General features: G+C 46.2%; 1 protein-coding gene across 1 annotated transcript in view; it reads right to left on the reverse strand.

The window, feature by feature from the left end:
• The window catches only part of Slc15a1 (solute carrier family 15 member 1), a 44,301-nt gene that overhangs the window by 21,607 nt on the left and 5,128 nt on the right, over positions 1-17,566 (reverse strand). The window contains exons 2-9 of the mRNA XM_021203756.1: positions 9,357-9,373; positions 8,908-8,989; positions 8,672-8,813; positions 7,547-7,666; positions 4,251-4,350; positions 3,915-4,005; positions 2,262-2,345; positions 148-230 (exon numbers count right to left, since the gene is read on the reverse strand). Of these exons, the coding sequence (XP_021059415.1) occupies positions 148-230; positions 2,262-2,345; positions 3,915-4,005; positions 4,251-4,350; positions 7,547-7,666; positions 8,672-8,813; positions 8,908-8,989; positions 9,357-9,373 (719 nt within the window). The remainder of the gene's footprint in view (positions 1-147; positions 231-2,261; positions 2,346-3,914; positions 4,006-4,250; positions 4,351-7,546; positions 7,667-8,671; positions 8,814-8,907; positions 8,990-9,356; positions 9,374-17,566) is intronic.

A 17,566-nucleotide genomic window follows, 5' to 3' on the forward strand; every position in this document is an offset into this window, starting at 1 on the left:
GGGGAATAGGGAGGAGGAGGGAGAGTGAGTGAGAAGGGTGGAGGGGGAAGGGAGAGGGATGGGGAGGAGAAGGGGAGGGGGAGGGGATGGAGAGTGGGGGAGGGGGATGGAGGGGAGGGGACAGGAGGGGGAGGGAAGAGCACTTACACCAATGCACTTGGCCACTTTGCCCATGATGTTGCCCTGGGGCTGGAACTTCTTGTACATCCCGCTGCCAAGGACAAACACAACTGCACAGGGCAGAGGAAGAGACGTCACTACCGAGTTCCCTGTGGTCTGAGAGATGCTCACTCACCTGCGTGGTCTCCTTGGTGGCAGGCACGAGACTGCTTAGTGACTGGTCTCCATCCTCACAGATGAAGACCTGTTTCTGTCTCTAGAGACCACCCGTGCCTCTGAGGATCGGGAGGCTTGAGCTAAAGCCCACTGCCTCCGTCAGTCTCCTCAAGAGGAGGCTTCTAGGCCTGCCAAAACTGTCCTAGCTATTTAAAGGGAGACAAAGGCCGTAGATGCTTCTGCATGCCGTAAGAATACATCATCTACAAACTAATAAATAGCAAGAGGAACTTTCTTCCTGCTCCTAACATTCAGGAGAAAGGCATTACGCAGATGGATTAGACCCTATACTAGGTTTTTTGATCACCAAAACCACAATTAGATAACTTAAGGGCATGGATGGATCGCTTGCTTTCCCCTGTTGAGAAAGCTAAGGCCTTGGCAGCCACTTGCTCTCAGGGATCTCACCGAGTTCTGACCTGTATGAGAAATGTCCTTCATGGCTCACTGACTTGTGTCTTTAGAGCCCGTGGTGAAGCGTCCCAACAGGCTGAGCCAGCATTTCTCTTTGCCAGCTTTTTAACCCTTAACCTTTTGGACAAATTAAAGCCTAATTCAAGCATAGAAATTTCTAGAAGAGCTGTAGATGCCTACGGACTTTCATAAGAAGTAGAATCTTTTTCTTAAGAATGACTTAAACAGACTAAATGAGAATACACCTGAAGTGCCTTTCTCTGCTCAGAATTGAGAGAAGCATGCACAAGCTCTTAGAAGAGCAGGGACATCTTTGAAGAATTATGAGAGAAGACATGTTGGACAGGGGTGAGGGTGGCACTTGCATAACATCAAACACAAAGCAGACCTGTTTCAATATGAGAAAAAAGGTGAAAAATGGTTCTAGCTGATCCTAGCAAGACCTAAGAACCAAACCCGGGGAAAGGATGAAGAAGCCACGGAGACTTGAGGGGACCACAGGCCAGGTTCATCTCACACTAACTTTCAACTTAGATCCCCCCAGGTAACCTCTTTGTATATCCTAAAACGATAACAACAAACAAAAAATGCTCAAAACCATATATGAGCATACTATATGCATATGTAAGGAATCTAGATTCTACCATCTGTCTCTGTTCTCTATCTATCTATCTATCTATCTATCTATCTATCTATCTATCTATCATATCTATCATCTATCCACCTATCATTTATTTATTTAGTCATCTATCATTAATTAATCACCTATCATCTATCTATCTATCTATCTATCTATCTATCTATCTATCTATCTATCTATCTATCTTGTGAAAGCAGAGGGCACTATCTTCTGTGCAGGAAGGGGAGCAGCAAGAAGGATGAGGAAGTGCTGGGATAGATGGCGGAACATGAACATGAAACAGATACAGTGATAACTGTGTAAAAATTCATAATGAAACTTGCCATTCTGCCATTCTGCACATTAATCTATGAAGAAATCTTAAAAGCCATTGATATAAAAGCCCATATGCAAATGAATATAACTATTATGTAATATATTCCTCCTAGCAGGAAAGGACTCTAGTAGAAACCCTTGAGATGATGGATTATGGAGGTTAGATACCAGCAGGAGCATTCAATGGCCATTGAACCAGATTGGTGTTTCTTTACTCAAGCCACAGATGATGCATATCAATGAGTGAAAAAGCTTTCAATTCCTGGCTTAGCACGCTAGCAGCCTCTTCCACCCCTGCTCATCTGCTCAGATGGACCCAAATGCCCAACTCACTGATGCCTCTCCTTCAAAGCACTTTGAGATCTCATTTCCCATATTACATGGCCACCCCACTTTCTCCTCTCTTTGAGGGAGAGCATGCCAAATGCATAGTGGCAGGTCTTTGCCATACTTTTTGTTACAACTTAGTACATGAACTGTAACAAACTAGCCATGATAATTAAATACACAGCCTGATTTGGACACGAGTTTGTGTCAATTCAGCTGATTTACTCACTTAGGGCAACAGCCATGAGAGCCGCCGGAACCCCAAAGGCCAGTGGGTAACAAGCTTGTTGACTGTGGATTCCGCACTGTTGAACTGAGGAGAAATAATAGTAAAATGCATTGTGTTTTTGTTAATGCACATATTGCTTCCATTTCTAAACACCCTCCACTGATTGTATCATACTGGTTTTACTCAATGTTCTAGGCTTACTAAGCTGATGTCTTAATGTCACTGATGCCATGGCCAACTGAGCAAACCAGTCGAAGGATTTTCTTTTTAAGTATTTATTTACTTATTTATTATTCTGTCTGTCTGTCTGTCTGTCTGTCTGTCTGTCTGTCTGTCTGTCTCTGTGTGTGTCTGTGTGTATGGATGGAGTGCATTAAGAGGTCACAGGACAACTTGCAGGACACAGTTCTCTCTTTCCAGTATGTGGGTCCAGGAATCAAACTCAGATTGTCAGGGTTAGCAGCAAGCTCCTTTACCTGCTCAGCCGTCTTACTGGCCCCATTCTGTGAATTTTCTAACTCATGGAGATAAATGTGACCTGGACACTCTAAGTCCAGCATGTGGGACTCAGTGAATTAAAGCTGACACACTCCCATTCACTGTTGCAAGTGTCCCGTAAGCACAATAGCTACAAATCATGAGCTAAGGAAGGGCTGGACAGTAACTATTTTAGGCTTTGGCTCCTCAACTCTGCCGTCACAGAGGGAACCATTCGAATCTAAACAGTGGTAATACCCAGGCTCCTGGACTTGACCCACAGTTTGCCACCCTCTGATGGAGGGTACTTTTAGCTCCCTGAGATCTTCATCTCGAAAAGGGCTTTGTAAAGGCAACAGAGGATCCCCAGAAACACCCTGAAAGGATTGGATCCCATAGGGACTTTGGTCTGTTCTTTAACTAGCCATTCCACTATCTTATAGAGAAAAAAAAAAACTTAACCATGGGAAAAGTGATGTTTGTGTAAATGTTTCTTGTTCACAACTGTACACATGATTCCCACTCATGACAAAGAAGCCCCCGGCCCTCAGGCTCTGAGCACTTTCAGTCAAATCCTTGCTTGAACAGATCGCAATGGCTTTCCCGCTCCCCACTAATGAAGTGATAGAGACCTTTGACACATACACAGTTTCTTATGTCTTCCCAATTCTCTGGAACACCATGGGGGGCAAGGGCCAAAGGCCAAAAGTCAACCATAGCCTGCAGGATGTCTTCCCAAATGTTGTCCATGGTGTCTTTTTCCATGTAAAGGTTTGATATTAAAAAAACGATGTGAGAAGTTTCCCATCACCCAGGGAATCAAGAAAGGTTGGAAGGGGGGAAGCATGGAAGAAAGAAGTTTATGGTTTAGATTTTGACATCTGTCCCAGCATGTGTGGCAGCTGAGCCATTAAACAAAAGCAAAAGACAAGGACTAAGCTTTTTATATTTTGTTTTGTTTTGTTTGTTTCGGGACAGGGTTTCACTAAGTAGCTCTGGCTGGGTTGGAACTCACTATACAGAGCAGGCTGGCCTCCAACTTACAAGGATCTGTCTGATTCTGCCTCCCCGGTGCTATGACCAAAGCTGTGCGCCGCCACATCCAGATTTGGCCTTTTAACGTGACTTTCTCTAATCAATAAGAGAAAATCCAAGCTCTGAATAGATGGTTCTTACCTCTGAGTATGGGAGTGATGATCGTGGAGAGCAGGCTTCCCGCATTGATAGCCAAATAAAAGATGGAAAAGAACCTGTTTCGCTGTTTTTCCTGTCACAGGAGGGGCACAGTTAGGTTACGACAAACCTCACTGGGAATCATGGGAGATGGTGGGGCCCAGAACCTGACTCACTTCTGACTTTGTTTGGTCAGTATCCTACTTTCAAGCATCCTGGAAAAGTCTAGGAGGGAGCTCACGCTCCAGGACGGAGACGGACTCACGGGACTCACGCGCCAGGGATTCGATCACTAGACTGCTTTAGTCACTGACTGACTCGTGCAGTTCACGGTCTTACCTGACCCTCTTCGAACTGATCGCCACCAAACGCAGACACACAGGGCTTGATTCCTCCTGTACCAAGGGCTATCAGGGCCAGGCCAATCATGGACAGCGCTCTGGGGAAAGACGTGGTTTAAGGCCCAGGTGGGAGGTCCTCAGGAAGGCCCCTCCCCCTGTGGTCTCCTTACAAGGACTAAGCACAGTAGCAAACACATGGAGGTTCACTCTTGAGGAGAAGGTAAGAAGACAGGCTGGGCATTGAATGAAATCTGGATGCCATGGAGTTGGAGCCCACTATGTTTGTTTCATCATTAATATTTAATTGAAAATGGCTTAAAATCTGAACAAGGATTTGCATATGGACTTCCGGTAGCCTTACCATTTCTAATAAAAGAACAAGTACATGAAATGTTAGTTAAGGGGCTGGAGAGATGGCTCAATGGTTAAGAGCACTGACTGTTCTTCCAGAGGTCCTGAGTTCAATTCCTAGCAAGCACATGGTGGCTCACAACCATCTGTAATGGAATCCAGTGCCTTCTTCTGGTGTGTCTGAAGACAGCTGCAGTGTACTCATGTGCATAAAATAAATAAATATATCTTTTTTTTAAAAAAAAGAAATGTTAGTTAAGGGGTGGGGTGCATAGCTCAGGGGTAGAGTAAATAATTGGTATGCACAGGCCCTGGCTTCAGTTCTCAGCACACATGCAGACATATGTCGACACACAGATGCCAGTCAAGCAAACATAAGCCTTATGTCAATCAAAATGGAGTCACAATAGTCATTTAGTGACATTGAAACCATGATTTAAATGCGAAGCAGAACATCTATGTAGGCTCTATGACCATCTGCGGTTGCTTACACACTGGAAGAAGCTAGTGAGACACAGAACAAGGCTGTGGTACTGAGAGTTGTGATTAAGATATTTATCTTTATCTTAATTTTACTTGTGTTATCTTCTAGGTTACCTGTAAGCATTTTTACCTCCTGAACTGAAAGATAAAATCATGGGGTAGCAGGGGAATTAAGACACAGTGTAATGACCTATGTGAGAAACCATCAGGAAATCCATTGCTTTGAACACCAACCTAAAAAATTATTTGAAATGGGGAAAAAGCATAGCATTTATGATACTAAGGCTATACTATGGGTTAGACATCTGAGATTTGGAAGAACTTATATCTTCTTGGCTGATAATGTTGCTTAAAATATTTAAGCATGGAATGGATATGGTCGCTCTTTGATCTGGGTTCTTCTTACTGGCTGACCAGTGAGCCTCCAGGATCTGCCTGTCTCTGCTCCCGCAGGGCTGGGGGCACAGAGATCTGAACAGGTTCTCAAGCTTGCCCACAAGCACTTTACCTACCACGTCATCTCTCCAGCCCCGTGTCTGTCCCCCTCCCTCAATACTTTCAAAAAGACAGCCCACCCAAGGTCACCCCACCCAAGGTCACCCCACCCAAGGTCACCCCACCCAAGGTCACCTCTCTCTTTTGTGGGAAAGCTTGGCTCAGACCTGGTAGTCTGGGTGGCCCACTGAGCTCATAGCTGCCCCTCACTGACACTGCTCTTTCTGGCCCAGGTACCAGACAGGGAGGGCTGTCCTGTGAGCACACATGCGTTCAGCAGAAAAGTCAGAGACATGGGCATTACAGCTGCTAACTTAAGACTCAGCTGCATTTACAGCCCACGAGATGGCTTGCTCCTAGGTTAAGAAGTTGAAGTATAATCAATCTTAAATTCTTATTTTGAGACAGGGTTTCACTGTATAGCCCTGGCTGACCTGGAACTCATTATGTAGACCAGGCTGGCCTCGAACTCACAGAGATCCATTTGCCTTTGCTGCTGAGTGCTGAGATTAAAGATGTTGCACCTCAATGCTTGGCTAGAGACCGAATTTTAAGAATTTACATTTTTTAAGGACTGTGGGACTTTTAAAATTTGGAATATTTTATACTGTGATGTTCATATTAATGTGTGATCTTGGGGGTAAATAAAGGAAGGAAAAGTTGTGGCTGAACGGTGTGGTGTTTGTGTCAAGTTGACAAGGGGGTCAGTTGTGCTGGATGGTTTTATGTCAACTTGGCACAAGCTAGAGCCACTGGAGAGGAAGGAACCTCAGCTGAGAAAATGCCTCCATGAGAGCAGGCTGTAGGCAAGTCTGTGGGGCATTTTTTCAATTAGTGACTGATGGAGGAGGGCCCAGTTTATTGTGGGTGGGGCCATCCCTGGGTTGGTGGTCCTGGGTTCTATAAAAAAGCAAGCTGAGCAAGTCATGAGGAGCAAGCCATGGGGAGCAAGCTAATAAGCAGCAGCCCTCCATGGCCTCTGCATCAGCTCCTGCCTCCAGGTTCCTGCCCTGTTTGAGTTCCCATCCTGTCTCCCTTCAGTGATGGACTGCAGTGTGAAAATATGAACCAGATAAACCCTCCCTCCCCAACTTGCTTTTGGCCGTGGTGTCTCATCATGGCAAAGAAACCCTAACTAAGAAAAGAGCGGTGCACACATGCAATCCCAGCACGTGGGAGCCTAGCTGGGAGGATTGTGAGTTTGAGATGATATAGCTTGGGCTATATATCCCCAGCCTGGGATACACAGGTAGATGCTGTATTAAAAAGCAGCAAGCTGGGGCTGGTGAGATGGCTCAGTAGGTAAGGGCACCCGACTGCTCTTCCGAAGGTCCGGAGTTCAAATCCCAGCAACCACATGGTGGCTCACAACCATCCGTAACAAGATCTGACACCCTCTTCTGGAGTGTCTGAAGACAGCTACAGTGTACTTACATATAATAAATAAATAAATCTTTAAAAAAAAAAAAAAAGCAGCAAGCCAACAAGCAAGCTCTGTAATTAGTGCACCAAGCCACATTCCAGGGAAGGAGAATAACTCCAGTAAGAAGAGACCTTCCTGTCAGTAGTTCAGAACAGGTGGCTAGGACAATGTCAGTTAAATAGAATTGCTAAAAAAACAACCTACTGTGGTTTCAGGGAGAAACTAAAGGTCTTAGGATATTGGGGAAACCTGGGGGTGAGGACCAAGGTCTATGAGAGTTGTGTCCCCCTAGGGAAGACACTATGAGCACAAAAACCTTCACATGACCATACACCACATGGGAGGTCTCTACTCTAGTGACAGTGAGCAGACATTACATTGGGAACATCCTGAAGACACAACTCTTAGTCCATTGAACCACCTTCTGTACATTACTGAGTAGGGAGGAAGACTTCTCCCCTCTCTTCAGGAACAAGATGAATCATCAGATTGCCAACTCAGCAAGCAGTGAGAGGGTGGGACAGCAGAGACGCTGGACTCACACGTGCACAGAAAGGTTGTCAGGACTGCCGTTGTGGTCGTGGTCTGTGAGGTCATTAACTGAGCTCACCGAGATGACTGCTTGTCCGATCGTGTAGACGATGGATAGTGAAACAATTGTCCTGCGTTTAGAAAGGGCAGGCAAGTCCCAGTTAATCGCACAGTAGCTGCTGGCTTCCATTCTTCCTCCTGCAGAGCTTCCAAGAGCCCAATCATGTTTCTACCTGTTTTCCAAAACTAGGTAAAAATGGGGACTCCCAGGAAGGGAGAGCATAGGTACATAGAGGGAAATTGTGGTTAGAGCCCCACCTCCAACTTCCCTCCACCCCCACCTCTGCCACCACGGAAATCAGTATTTGTAGTTTTGGGCAGTAAGACTTAAAAATCTTGGCAGCATTGAGTGGACTTGGGGGTTAAAACAAAACAAAACAAAACAAACAGACAAACAAGAGATCAGAAAGGAATATGTGGTAGGGGTAAGAGAAGAAGCGGATGGGCGGAAATTCAGACTGAACTTGATCAAAACACAGTGTACCTATCTATGATATTCTCAAACAACTATGAAAAAGCTAGCTTGTGCCTGGGAGCGGTGGCTGGCCAGGGGTAGACGCCAACTGACTTCACAGACTTCTTTAAAGAGACCTGACGGTTCTTCCTCCTGCCTGTGTTAGCACTTTGACCTAGAAGAACATTTTCCTTCTTTATAAAGTTCCCAGAGACTTTTCCTGGTAATTTTCCATGAGCTATCCCCTGTCTGGGTGAGTACTCACAATGGCTTCCCATCCACGAAGCCACAGGAGCCTGCAGCAGCAAGACCTGAGTATCAGGCAGAGAGTCTGTTTCTCACCCGTGATAGTCAGGGTCCCTGCCACTATTTCAAAATGATACAGTTTGTTTGCGAGTATGTGCATGCGTGTGTGTGTGTGTGTGTGTGAACAAATAACAAAACAACAATAACAAAACCTCAACCTTCTTGAATTTACAGTGTTACGAGTGCTAGGAACAGCTGTCCTATGAGTTTCTTTTCCTTGAATCCCCCTGAACCCCGGAGTCTACCATCCCAAATCACAAAGCTCACAGTTTTCATACATCTCTGCTCCCGTGGTGAGCAAGTCCCAGTTACTCACTTGAACTTCCCCAGCCACGAGTCTGCGATCAGAGCTCCAAGAATTGGAGTCAGGTAGCAGAGGGCAACGAACGTATGGTAAATGGCTGTGGAGAGATCGTCATCCCAGCCAAGGAAGTTCCTGAAGTACAGAACCAGGAGTGCTTTCCACGGGCACAGGGGGAGAGAGAAACAGAGTTAGGGCTGGCTGAGGCAACACATGCTCTTACAGAAGGATGAGGGGAGCCGGAAACTTACCTCGCATGCCATAGTAGGAGAATCTTTCACAGAATTCATTGACCACAATGAAGAAGATGCTCAGCGGGTAACCGAAGCAACCCTGACAAATGGGGAAATAACATTTAGACACTTGCGCCTCACCGGTCCACTCTCACACACTAGCACTGGAAGCTACACCAAGATCTACCACACATGTAATAACTTCTCGGTTCCATTCAGAATCAGAATTGTGAATTTTGTGACTTTTATAGCTGTATGTTAGTTATTCCCACACAGAGACAGCAATGAGATAGATCAACTAGCAGAAGGAAATGAGCGGCATTCCTTAAGCCGAGGACGTCTCATGCAGAGCTCAGGATCATCTCTGTGCCCTACACACTGAATAAGGCACATCTGTGTCCACCGAGGAGCAAAACATTGTGTGACTTACAGGATGAAGGCATCAGAGAAGGACAAAGGATACTCACCGGAGACTTGGACATCCCTAAAAGAAAAACAAAACAACAAAGTCATGACGGTGCCTTTGGCTGAGCCAGCCTCAGCTCCTCTGGCGCCCCACAGCAGTAAGCCTTAGCGTTGTCCTCTGGGATACTGACAGAGGGCTCACATCTCATCGGCAGTGGGGGACTGACCTCCTCAGGCAATGCTTGTGAGATTCAAAAGTGAGAGCCAGTGCTCAGGAAATCATGCCTAAACCATTTCCTCCTCAAACACTTCAAAGGCTGCCTCTGCATAAAACCAAACATTCCTGTGTGTTCTTCCCAACCTCACAAGGCCAGCAGGTTCTGTGAGGGTTAAACCATTGAGGTATAACACACTTTGAGGTGCCTAATAAAGAGCGAAGAGTCAGCCGTTCTGTTCCTAACCCTGCCTTCCTTCTAGCCCTTCTCTGAGAAGACTCCAGCGAGTCTATCAATGGACTGTTTGTTCACTGACTGTGTTGTACGTCTTCCCAAAGCTGGTGGCATGGGAGATAACAGCCTATTGCTGGGTGCCCTATCCATTTAGCACGCTCCTTTCCACCTGAGCACTAGCACTGGTGTTGACGTTCCCTTCACAGAGAGTGCTGCTATGGTGAGCCATTCCCTCCAGGCTACCTGTCACCGCTGTGCCCCCTTTCAGGGGGAACCTCTCCTCTTCCTTTTCCCAGCCCCCACTGACTTCATTTTACAGTTCTTTGCTGCTAGGGCTCCTGAGGCACGTACCCTGCCTCTGTTAGGAGTCCACCAACTGCTCAGCAGTAGTGGGCTACAAGCTGAGCTGTTCCTGAGAGTCTCCAGGGGGCTCGTAGAACAGACTGTTGGTCTGGGCCAGTGCTGCTGACTCTGGTCTGGCAGACACACGTGACTGTGTTTCCTAATCAGTCTCCCGGTGGCTGCACGCTTTGAAAACTGCTGCACTGGAGAATTGTAAGTAATGCTTAGACCCCAGTCCTGGCGGATGCGCCCTGCCCTACGGCAGAGTGAACTATCTGGAGAGGGCTTGTTGGACCCCAGCACTGGCTACCGTGTCTTGTGCTAAGAGTTAGAGAGAATCTGGCTTTTAAGCAAGTTCTGAGGCGACACGGATACTGCATTCTGGGGAAGCACACGTAAGCTGTGGCCTCTGGTTCCCTGGCGTGTCTTAGTATGTAAAGATGACCACTACTCTGGCCCCGAGAACCAAGAAGATCAGCTACCCGAGCAAAAACTAAATGCAGAAGCTGGGCAAGTATTAGTGTCCACCACCCACCGCTCCCCGCCTCAACCTCTTATTGTGTTCCCCATTCACAACTCTTCCCTCTGACTCTCCACCATGTACTGTCAGTCTGTGTGGCTCCCAGCCCCCAACCACCACAGGCACATCTCTCCCTGCTCCCGTCAGCTGAGCTGGGGCCATTTCCACCTGCCCACTCCACTGTGGCCCCAGGACACATCACAGGACATCACAGCAGATGGTCTTGCAGTCTTTTGCCCACTTCAGAGTACATTTGATGTTATTTTAGTCTTTGCTCCAAGGAGGGAAACACTACCATCCTGATCTCCGAGGACGCTAGTTCCCAACTCTCTCCTGTGGTTAAAGCTGGAGCTAGAGATTCCACACCATAACCTAACTCGGTTTTCTTTGATGGAAGGGGGGTTGTTTCAAAGGGGGGTTGTTTCAAGGTGCAACGGGAGCCATGGGGTTGGAGCTGAGGTTGAATTTCAGTTCTGCCTGCTGCCACCTGGGACCCTGGGTAAGCCTGGGTAATCACAGTGGAATGAAGAGAAATGTCATCTGTTGAGTAAGGTACTATAAGAGTTCATGAGGGGCCAGCAAGATGGCTCAGATTAGCTTTCCTCTGACTGATACCGCTTATGTGAAGGCTTCTCTCCTTCACTTCATACATTAGTTAACTGGAGACACTAACATCCTAGAATCTTCAGCCTTGAATGACACTCTCCTGAGTGGTAATTAAATGTCACCAGGGAGGACAGAGGAGCAAACCAGGCTATGGTTATTCTTCAGCACTCCAATTTGTTGTAAGGCAGCTTTTGTTCTTGAGGAGACAGCACACGGCCCTATCTACTTAAACTTCAGAGAATGTGGTCTCCCCAAGGCCTTCGAAGGACCAAGCAAGGAATAAGACTAACACAAAGGCCCAGATGTTCCCATGCGGGAGGACTGTGAGCCCAGAGTCCACAGAGCCAGGCTGAGTCTCACTGCAGCAGTATCTTTCCCGTGTCCCTATATGTCTGGTTCACAGGGAAGGAAACCTTATCTCCAGAGCAGAGACTATATATCCCTGTTAAATATTACCTAGCACTGATTTACAGCAAATGTATATATGGTTACGGGTAATGTTTAGAGGGCTGAGCCCTTAGTTGACCAATCATCAGGCTTAGAACTTCATTATGGAAAAGGAAGTGTCCAACCTCACTCAAGCAAAGAAGAAATTAGAAAAAAAGAAATCAGATCCAGCTTTCTCTCCTCTCTCTCTCTCATTCTCTCCTTTTCTCCTATCCAGTGATAGGGGGATAAAGGGTGAAAAAAAGAAGAGTCTACAAAGTAGCTGAGACTTGCTACAGTCAGCCAGGAAGATCCTTAGTCTCCAGGGAGGCCAGCAGAGCAAACCGGGCTGTAGCCTGATTGGTTGCAGGGTACCTTGTCTTCTTGCAGCAGAAGCCTGAGATGGCAGGACCCAGACATCCTGCCGGAAGCATTTTGTGTTTTGAAAGGTGTGCATTCCGGAGAACTGCCTTTATTGTTCCAGGGCAGAGGTTGCTAAGCTCCTTTTATAGAATCCCAAGCTATCTGCTGGCCATACACTGAAGTCAGCACTTCTTATCTGAACATACCTGTGTCAACAGGACCGCTATCACAGAAAGGCCAAGTGTAGAGCCAGGGGACACAAGAGACTTGATTTGACCTCAGATTTCAGTTTCAACAAGGCTTGGTTTACGTAAGACCACTCAGTGAGCATATTGGGTGAGCCCATGTTTCCGGAACAGCCTGTAGGTCACTTGGAGATACAAGTATGACCAGGACCACATCTAGACTCCAGACTCCCTTATCTGGAAAGCTCAGTGGTGCCAGTGTGTCTAATCACTGACTGAACACTGGCTTTTGCTGTCATTGTGTCTAATGGATTTTGACTTTCTATTATCTAAAATATTTAGACAAAAATCAGTAACAGTAAGTATATATTAAATATTTCTCTCATTGCTAACTTTGGGGTGCAGTGGAGGGACAGAGAAACAGAAGGAAAATGAGACTCTAGTGAGACCCACCACTTACATTTCTCCTCTGATGTGAACATTTCCTGTGATTTATGCAGAGCATAATAAATTGAGTCAAGCAGGCTTAGAATCTCTAAGTAATATTTTGTTACCTAAAAATCAATACAGCGAGAGCTGCTTCGAGGGGACATGTTCTGAGAAACATATTTCATCATCGATAGCAAGGATGATGATATTTTCATCCGTGTTCAAGCACCACAGAGTATATTTGCACAAACCTGAAGGGTAAACTGACCACAGGCCTACGGTATACTGCAATCTGACAGGCGTGTGCCGTTCACATCAGGGCACTCTCAGGGGGCACACAGCTGAGCTCCATCAGCAACACTCGGACTGCAGAGCGCACTTCTGCAAGTTGGATTTGGGATACTTTGCTGAGGTCTGAGAAAGGAGCTCCTCCTTTCAGATGGAAAGAAAACTATTTCTTACTATTTCTAAGAATGCCTGTACCATAAAGTCTGGGCAAATTTGTAGGTATCTTTTCCACCATGGAAAAGGGGGTCTTTGCTGATATCATTACAGATTTTTGAAATATAGCCTTTATCCTGAGTCAGTCAGTGGATGAATATAAACACCATACAAAGAAGAGAAGGTACGGTGAAGGCATCAGAGGGTGCCCTGTCTATACTGTTCATTGTCAAAGCAAGTCAAGCCAGGTGTGGTGGTCCCAGTACTCTGGAAGCAATGGCAGGCAGATATCTGCAGGTTCAAGGCCAGGCGGGTCTGTAGAGCAAGATCTAGGACAGTCAGAGTAACCTAGGGAGACTCTGTCTTAAGTAAAAACAAACACCCCAAGAATGAGGAAAGCTACCTAGATGCTAAGAGCATGGAGCTACTACTGTCAGGAGCATTGCTAATGAGAGAGCAAGGAGTTTACGCAATGATTTGGGCATGATGCCATCCAAGAGGATCAGCTCAGTGCCAGGGACCATACCCAAGACTTGATTAGCCATGGTTGATCTGAGTCCTGGCAGAAGTCTTGTGGCCCTTTCAGGACAAGGAAGAGAAGCTGTGATGAGTCCATATCCCATGTGCCCCCTGAGTGGCTCCTCAGGAGATGGACCAGGAACACCAACCCACTTAGCTGCTGCCTAGCATCAGCTCCTCAGCAGTGAGGCACCTCATAACACACAGGGACAGCAGCAGCTCCTGATGTGCCTGTGTTGCAGGACAGATGCCAGGGCACTCTGGCTGTACGATCTACTTAAGTGATAATGTGCCCTTGTATTTTTCTCATCTGTCAGTCAGGCCACGCTTTATCTCATGTGTGCTTGACTGCTGGGTCTTCGCCTTCACGCCTTGGCATCTACTTCTCAGGTGTGGGCACAGCTCCTGGCCATCATATGCATTTTGAAGGGCCAGATTCAAGGTTTCTCATGCAGCCTTCACAAACAGCCTGGAACCATTGATTCACAGTCTTGGAAGCTGGAGGTCTGAGATCAAGATGTTGTGAGAGTCACTGTCTTCTGTGCCTGAGAGGGAGAGTGCTCTGAGCCTCTCTGGGGGTTTCTAGCACTCTGTGGTATTCTTTGGCTCATAGAAGCATCATCTGCTATTGTCTTCTCTATACAGCATCCCTCTCATGGGTGCATCTGTGCCCAAACCTCCCCTATAATAAAGATATCAGTTATTCTGAACTTGTAGCTCACCCTACTCTACTAGGATCTGATATTAACTAGTCACATTTGCAGCTGCCCAGCTCTTCAGAGAGGTCCCAACCTGGGTACTGGGGGCCTGGACTTCTCTACATCTGAACTTAGGGGATACATATTGAAGCCCACAACAGTCAAAGGCTGTTTGCTGAGTACCACTTGTTACTTTATGTTGCAACATCCTCCTACCCTTTAAAAATGTTTCTAAAGGACCAGGGAAGTTAAGACTCAACTAGATTGAAACCCATGTCTGCTGTGCAAACATGAGGACCCGAGTTGCGATTCTCAGTATCCAAAGATAAAGTCAGGCAGGGCAGACAGCAGCTAAGTCTCAGCACTGAAAAGGCAGAGATAGGAGCATCGCTGAAGCTCACTGGCCAGCCAGCCTAGGTGAATTGGTAAGACAGAGACTCTATCTGAAAAAAATAAGGTGAAGAGAGAGAGTAATGAAGACAGTTGACATTGTCAGGCATGGCAGCACATGCCTTTAATCCCAGCACTCAGGAGACAGAGGCAGGTGGATCTCTATGAATCTGAGGCCAGCTTGTCTACACGGTGAGCTCCAGGATAGGCAGAGCCACATAATAAGACCTTGTCTCAAACAAAACAAAACAAAACAAAACAAAACAAACAAAAAAACCAACCAAACAAAAACAAACCTAAGAACTAAAACCAAAGGTACCTGACAACAATTTCTGATCTCCATGAATGTGTGTACCGGCATGCACACAGTCTTGTCTTATAACTATTCTGAGTATACTTGTGATTTTCAGAAAGGGTCTTGGGGGCCACAGGATCCAGCTATCTTTTGACAAGCCCACAGATCATTCAGTCCCAAATTGCTCCATGGCAGGGAAAGGTCAGGAGAGAGTCCCTCAGAGTTAACACGCAGCAAAACAGGGGACCTGGGAAGTGGTAGTCTTACATTCTGCCCAGATAGAGACAAATGCCATGGTTTCCCTAGGCACGGAAAGCTATGGTAGTCTGAATGGGGCTGACTCCCACAGGTTCATACCTTTGAATGCTTGGTCCTCCGTTACTGGAGCTGTTTGGGGAGGGTTAGGAGGCATGGCTTTGTGGGAGGAGGTGTGTCACAAGAGGCGGGCTTTGAGGTTTTAAAAGCCCAAACCACCATTCCCAGTCTGTTCATTCTTTCTCCCCTCCCTCTCCCCTTCCCAATTTCCCCTCCCCCTCCCCTTCCTGATTTCCCTTCCCCCTTCCTCTCCCCTTCCCAATTTTCCCTCCCCTTCCCCCTCTCTCTTTAGCTTGTAGATCGAGGTATAAGCTCTCCCAGATCACTCCAGAGCCACGCCTACCCACTGCGGCCACCTTCCTCTCCTCAGTGGTCATGGACTATAACCCCGTGGACCTGTGAGCTCCAGTGAAATGCTTTCTTGTCTAAGCTGCCTTGGCCATGGTGTTCTGTCATGGTAATAGAAAAGCAACTGACATAACCCTTGCTCCCCGAGTTGGTTTCTTTATCTATACTCATTTTTATTGCAGAACACCCTTGGGCCAGGACTTAGACTAAGGCTAGGTGTAAATGTATGTGGTTGAGAGTGAAGAGATGACTATGTTCCTTGATTAAAGAAGAGAGGCCTCTGGAAGGAGACAGAGGGAAGACATGATGGGGGTGGCATGGGCAACCACTCCCCCTCCAGCTCAGGTTGAAGACTCCCGAAAGAGGACAGGAACCTGCCTACCAGCAGTAGGAAGGTGCCGAGAATGCTGTATTGATACACAATTTGATCTAGTGTATTTCCATAGGAGAGAACAAAGTCCAAAACATCTACACATTGCCATATTAAAAGAAGTCAGCCTTTAGTCTTTTGAGGAGTTTATTTTAGAGACAACTCAGACGACAACTTTTTTTTTTCAGACTACAACTTTTATACACAAAGGTTTTCTTTTTTTTAAGATGATAAATCAGGACTGAAAAATAAAAACCTGTTTTACCATTGCACAATCCATCTGAAAGACTCAAGGCAGAATGAAAATATTTTTTTGCATTGACATTTAGATTGTACACACCTCACTGCTAAATGAAAAGAAAAAAATTCTAGGGCTGGAGAGATGGCTCAGTGGTTAGGAGCACTGACTGCTCTTCTGAGGTCCTGAGTTCAAATCCCAGCAACCACATAGTGGCTCACAACCATCTATAACATGATCTGATTCCTGCTTCTGGAGTGTCTGAAGACAGCTACAGTGTACTTACAGATAATAAATAAATAAATCTTTAAAAAATTCTAGATATAAATGTTGGTAGAATGTGTACACTTTAAAATTGACAGATATTATCTAATAATGCTCTGTGTAAATGTTCTAAGTAACTCCCCCGCCCCCGCCCAGTCTTATAATCTGAGAACGGACAGGCATGGCAGAGGCAGCTACACTGAAGATGAAACATGCATATGTGACTCAATGGTATGAATAAAGACTGCCTAGAGCCTTCACCCTGCTGCTCAGCACAGCCCCACTGACACAGTATCAACAGCGTATGGTTCAGAGTTTTAGAATAATGAAATAAATTGCCTGCGCTTGCTTTGAGAGTTTAAGTGTTTCTGATTTCACCTGATATATTTCTGCCTGAGTTTTGAGAGAGGGTCTCACTCTGTAGCCCTGGCTATCCTGGAAGACACTGTGTAGATCAGGCTGGTCTTGAACTCACAAAGATCTGCAAGCCTTTACTTCCACCACACCCCACACAGGTTTCACTGGATATTACCTATATCACGGGGGTAATATTTTCCCCACATACTTTTCATTACTAAATGAGTTGTTTAGAATTGATTGGGACTGTGACACAAAAATTCATCTATGTCACTGGCCACCCAAGATGCCACCCGAGATGCTGCTGACCCCAACAGAGTCATCTTTATATGCTATATAGTACAACTTAATTCCATGTGTATGTGATATAACACATTTTCTTAGTATGATGTGGGGGTTGGATAGAGCTTTCCAGAAGCTCACAATATGGCCTTCTTAGAAACGGGCTTGCTGCAAGGATAATTCATCTAGGTGAGGTTAAGCTGGGGAAGGAGGAGACATATTAATTTAGTGTGAGTGATGCCCTTACAAGAGAGAAGAGACAGGAGACAGATACACAGGAAAAAGATGGCCACATGACAGTAGAAATAGAGACTGGACAATGTCTCTGAGTCAAGGGCTGCAATGCTCCCAGAAGCCACAAGAAAGTCCTGGACCAGAGCCCCTTGGAGCCTTCAGAGTATGGCCTCCTAACATCTTTTTTTTTTTTTTTTTTTT

The sequence above is a fragment of the Mus pahari genome, chromosome 8 (assembly GCF_900095145.1).
Source record: "Mus pahari chromosome 8, PAHARI_EIJ_v1.1, whole genome shotgun sequence".
Lineage (NCBI taxonomy): Eukaryota > Metazoa > Chordata > Mammalia > Rodentia > Muridae > Mus > Mus pahari.